The sequence below is a fragment of the Rhincodon typus genome, unplaced genomic scaffold (assembly GCF_021869965.1).
Source record: "Rhincodon typus isolate 14 unplaced genomic scaffold, sRhiTyp1.1 hic_rhity00002792, whole genome shotgun sequence".
Classification (NCBI taxonomy): domain Eukaryota; kingdom Metazoa; phylum Chordata; class Chondrichthyes; order Orectolobiformes; family Rhincodontidae; genus Rhincodon; species Rhincodon typus.
Genome location: NW_025968430.1, coordinates 6,752 through 12,395, shown reverse-complemented (window position 1 = coordinate 12,395; position 5,644 = coordinate 6,752). Strand labels below are relative to the sequence as shown.

At 44.6% G+C, this 5,644-nt stretch overlaps 1 protein-coding gene across 1 annotated transcript in view; it reads right to left on the bottom strand.

Moving 5' to 3' along the window:
* Positions 1 to 777, bottom strand: part of unc119a (unc-119 homolog a (C. elegans)) — a 6,673-nt gene extending 5,896 nt beyond the window's left edge. Inside the window, exon 1 of the mRNA XM_048593407.1 lies at positions 582 to 777. Coding sequence (XP_048449364.1) covers positions 582 to 630 — 49 coding nt within the window. The 5' untranslated portion in view covers positions 631 to 777. The remainder of the gene's footprint in view (positions 1 to 581) is intronic.
* Between the last annotated feature and the right edge of the window lie 4,867 nt (positions 778 to 5,644).

The following is a 5,644-nucleotide window of genomic DNA, read 5'->3' as shown; positions in this document are numbered from 1 at the left end:
GGGGGGGCGCGAGAGAGGGTGGGGGGAGAGGGAGGAGGGTGGGGGGAGATGCGCATGAGGAAAGTTAGGGGGCGGGGGAAGAGAAAAACAGATCAGGGTCTCTGGAAGCAGATTTAAATCTCAAATCAAAACGTCCTGGGAAACGGGTGGGAGGGTGGAGGGGATTGGGGTTGGGAGGGAGGTGAAACACAGGATGACAGGGCACAGGATTGGGGGAGGAAAGGAAGGGCAGGCGGGGAGGAAGAGGTAAAGAGGAGAGAAGGGGCAGGTGGAGACAATAACTGGGTCCCGTTGATGGGTTTCAAATCGTTTTAACGATCAGTGTGTGCTTGGAACCAGCTTGGGTCCATGCAGCTGAGATGTAGATATCAACAGAGATTTTCCCCGCACACTGGGCCCCATCTCCCCCCTGCCTCCCTGCACACTGCGACCCGTCTCCCCACTCCCGTCTCTCCGCACACCGGGCCCCGTCTCCCGCCTCACAGCCCCACATCAGATACATAAAACGATCCCCTTGTCTCAGTGAGGCCTCATGTGGGATTGGTCTGTGTAATGACCAGGGGGATACCCCTTTGACCCACCAGAGGAAGGTGGTTTGGTGATTTCGAATAAGATAGCTCCTGATTCCATGTCACGAATCTTGAACCTTGTGAAATCGATATTGTAAACATTGTCTTCAGGAGCACATAAATAATCTGGGAAAGGAGAAACACAAAGTATACCGTTAATAAGTGGGAGAATGATCACAGAATCCCTACAGTGTGGAAACAGGCCCTTCGGCCCAACAAGTCCATACCGGCCCAACAAGTCCATACCGGCCCTCAGAGCATCCCACACACACACAAACGCAACCCTCCCCACACAACCCCATACACATATACACACACACGCACCCCCCCGCACAAACACACCCATACCCGCCCTCCCGCCGCCACACACACACACTCCACCGCACAAACACACCCATACCCCGCTCCCCCCCCACACACACACACAATGCTGCACAAACACACACCCACCCACCCACACCCCTACCCTGCTCAGGTTTATAATTACAGTGTGCTCCTCTCCTGGTGCAACTACAGGGGCCACTTTGGTATTCACCACATGACCTGGTTACTCAGATCTAATGACCTGTAATATTGTTCGTGTGTGTGTGTGTGTGTGTAAGAGAATTCAGGGATTAGATACAAGGGTCAGTGTCAAAGGAGGGGGGCCTTGGCCCTGTGACAGAAATGCTATAATCAACAGAATGGCCACACCCACCAGGGTCATGCTGTTGAACAGCTGAGAGAGAGAGAGAGAAAGAGACTCTGAGTGAAGTCAGTCCCTTTAAATGGAGCAGCTAAGTAAATGAATTATTAATACTGCTCTTCGGCTTCACCTTTGATCTAGTCCACAAGATGAATCAATAGCACAAGGAACAGTCCGCACCATGGTCATTAATTTGAACATGCCACAGGTCAGGGCAGGCAGAACAGACTGATCTGACTGCCTACTCCTATTCACAATGCAGCCCCATACAAACATCAGCTGTTTGCTGGGCACGTGAACAGCGTTCTACCAGGCCAAGGGGCAGCTCTCAGAGAAGATGCAGAACATTCACATTAACATGATAAGAAATCAGGGAAGGCCATTCAGCCCATCTAGCCTGCTCTGCCAGTCAGTACAATCATGGCTGATCAGTCTGAGGCTTTAACAATACATGTCTGCTATTCCCATAAGTCTGGACTCTCCTGCAGATTACAAACTGTTTATCTCAACCTCGAATTTATGATCCAGTATCTGGGGTAGAGAACTCTAGAGATGAATGAGTCTCTAAGCCTCTTCATTTCCATCTTAAATGGGAGAGCCCTTATTTTTGAACATCCTCTCAGCATGCACCTGGTCAAGACGCCTCAAAATCCTTTATCTTTAAATAGGATAACCTTTCAATCTTCTAAGCTTCAATGAATAAAGACCCAAGGTGCTCAACCTTTCCTCATATTGCAACCCCCAAGGAACTGGTGGGGGGTGGGGGTGTTGGTGGCGGCGGTGAACAGTGCAAATAGAAACAGGAATGAGCAGGCTATTCAGCTGCTGGAGTCTGCACTGCCAGTGTAAAAGATCATGACTGATCGGATTACTCCACATGGTCCCAACAGTCTTTACCTCTGCAGTAAAAATATTCAAAGATTCTAATTCCCGCACTTTAAGGAACGAGCTCCAAAGACTCATGACTCTGTGAGGAAACAAAGTTCTCATCTTTAGTTTAATCGGGCAATAATTTATTTCAAAAATTGATCCCTAATTCTAGACTCTCTCCCAAGAGGAAGCCACCTTACCAGTATTCCTCAGGATCTCTTATGTTTAAATCCAGTAAAATCTTGCTCTTGTAACTCTGGGTGAGTAACATTCATGCCACACAAATGTCAGGTAATGACTGTCTCCAACGAGAGAGAATTTAACCACCACCCTTTGACATTCAATGGTGTTTCCATCACAGAATCCCCAACCACCAACATCCTGAGGGTTACCATTGACCAGAAACTAGTGGCTACAAGAACAAATTAGAGGCTAGGAATACCGTGGCGAGTAACTCACCTCCCGATTCCCCAAATCCTGTCAATCATCTCTAAGGCACAAGTCAGGAGTGTAATGGAATACTCCCCACTTGCCTGGATGTGCTGCAGCCCCAACAACACTTGAGATGTTCAATACCATCAGGAATAAAACAGCCCCCGGTTGGTACTACTAATTTCAACATTTACTCAATTCACTGCCAATGTACAGCGGTAGCAGTGTGTACCACCTACAAGACACATTACAGGAAGGCACCAAAGCTTCTCAAAGCACCTTCCAAAACTGTGACCTCTACCACCTGGAAGGATAAAGGTGACAGATACATAGGAACACTACCACCTCTCCAAGCCACACACATCCTGACCTGGAAGTACATCATTGTTCCTTCACTGTCACTGCGTCAAAATCCCAGAACTCCCTTCCTAATAGCACTCTGGGTGTCCCGACATCGCAGTGGTTCAAGAAAGCAGATCACCACCATCTCATCCTTGGCTAGTAGGGATGGGCAATAAATGCTGACCTAGCCAGCAAAAGCCATATTCCATGAACTATTAAAAACAAAGATAGCCTTGTCCAACTGTTCCTTATAGGACGTGCCACCCATTCCAGGTGCTCATCTATTAAAATTCCTTGTATGCATTTACATTCCCCTTTAAATAAGGGCATCAATACAGTAGAAAGTACTCAGGATGTGACCACACCAGTGCCCTGTACAGCTGAAGCCTAACCTTCCTACTTTTGTACCCAATCCTCCGTGCAATAAACAACAGTCTATTAACTTTCCAAATTACTTGCTGTAACTGCGTACTAACCTTTCGCAATTAATGCAAGAGAACATCCAGAACTCTCTGCATCTCAACAGCTCTGTAATCTCCCTCCATTTAGATAACATTCCTTGTATTTTTTGCAATTTCACATTTGCCAGAATTTTACCCACTCATTCAACGTCTATATCTGTTTCAGCTTCCTTAGGCTTTCTTCAAACTTACTTTCTTACCTTTGAATCATTAGTAAATTTAGCAAGCATGCTTTCGGTCCCTTCATGCAAGTTACTAATAGAAGAAGTTGAGTCTCAGCATTGATCTTCCGCGGCAGACCAGTCATTGCATCTTGTCAATGAGTAAACGACCTGTTGAGGCCCACACTCTGTCTGGCTAACAGGAGACAATCCTCCACCTGGGCTACCATGTTAATCCCTGCAGCATTAGCTCCATTTTCAAAAATGAAATTTGACCTTGAACCTTCCAAGATTGCTAACAACAAAAAACTGGGTGGGATTGAGAGTTCAGAGGAGGTTCCGAAGTGACTTGGACAAGTTGGGTGAGTGGGCAAACACATGGCAGATGCAGTACAACACACAAAAATGTGAAGTTGTGCACTTTGGTGTGAAAAACAGTAATTGCTTCCTCCTCATTAATCTTTTAGTCAATGTTTGAAGCTTTTATTTTTATATCCTGTCTAATCTTCTGACCTGCCCCCCATTCACCTTTTCACAATTACATGCTTTGTTTTTTTTTAAGAAAAGTATTTAATAATAACCTTTAGATGGTGGTCTACAATTTAGAATTTTCTCTCTGGTTGTAATATATCAATTGTGTATTCAGAAATTTCCCCTTTAATGTTTCCCACCATGTCTCTTTGACTTGTCTCTGAACGTACCTTGTCAGCTCACTTTCCCCCAACTCTGCTTTGATGCCCTCATAATTGCTTCTATTTAAGTTTAAAATAGTTGATGCCCCACTGCCCTCTCCTTCAAACTGAATGCAAAATTTAATCATGTTCTGACTGTTGCTATGGAGGAGCACCTTCACTATCAGGTTACTAATGAATCTTAGCTCATCAAGTCTATGAAGTGTCAACATCGAAGTGAGTATAGTCTGTCTGACCAGTGACAGAAGGTGCCATTCTAAGAAACTATCCCAAAAATATTCTGGAAATTCCTGGTCTATCTTTGCCCATCCAACTTTTCCAATCTATATATAGATTAAATCCCCCATAACTATCGCCATGCCTTCCTGACGAGCTCATTATTTATTTCTTTATACTTCATTCTACAGTGTGATAACTTGGGAGACTATACACCACTCCGAAAAGTGACTACTTGCCTTTTATCTTTTCTTATCTCTGCCAAAACTATTTCTTATCTTCTGGTTTGAACTTACAGGATCCACCTCTATGCTAATACGAGGGCTAATTAACTAAGCCCTCCTCCACATTTTCCTGGCTTTCTGCCCTTCCTAATTGTCCTGTAGCCTTCAATATTCAGTTCCCAATCTATGGCACCCTGCAGCTGTGTCTGGGGATTGCTATCAGATCATACGTAACTTCTATTTGTTTTGGGCCCTAAAAGATTAACCGGATATCTCAATTCATGGGCACCATTTGGATTCTTTGTTTCAATCAGTTGAAGAAATTATTTGATGCACGAAGTCAATATGGGTCAAGAATATTCTCAAATGGAGCAATTCCATGGTTCAACTCTTTTCGTAACCTCGACTGGTTTCAGAGTTTTTCTGGAGTTCCTACCTCACTCAGTGTGATGTGGACAAGTTGAGTGAGTGGACAAATGCAGGGCAAATGCAGTCTAATGTGGATAAATGTGAGGTTATCCACGTTGGGAACAAAAACAAAAAGTCTGATAATTATCATAATGGCAATAGATTGAGAGAGGTCCTATGGACCAGACCAAACCCCTTCAAGTATATCAAGGAGATAGCCTAGACCCTAAGTTTTATCTGATTTAAAGGCAAGTGTAAGGTGCTGCATTCCAGATGTAATGCGATTTGGAGAGGCGATGGCCCAGTGGTATTATCACTAGACTATTAATCCAAAACTCAGAAAATATTCTGGGGACATGGCGGAAAGCAGATACTGGAATTTGAATTAAAACAACTCTGGAATTAAGAATCTACTGATGACTGTGAAATCATTGTCAATTCTCGGAAAAACCCATCTAGTTCACTAATGTTCTTCAGGGAAGGAAATCTGCCACCCTCACCTCATCTGACTTACACATTACTCCAGACCCATAACAATGTAGTTGGCTCTCAATTGCCCTCTGAAATGGCCTAGCAAGCTACAA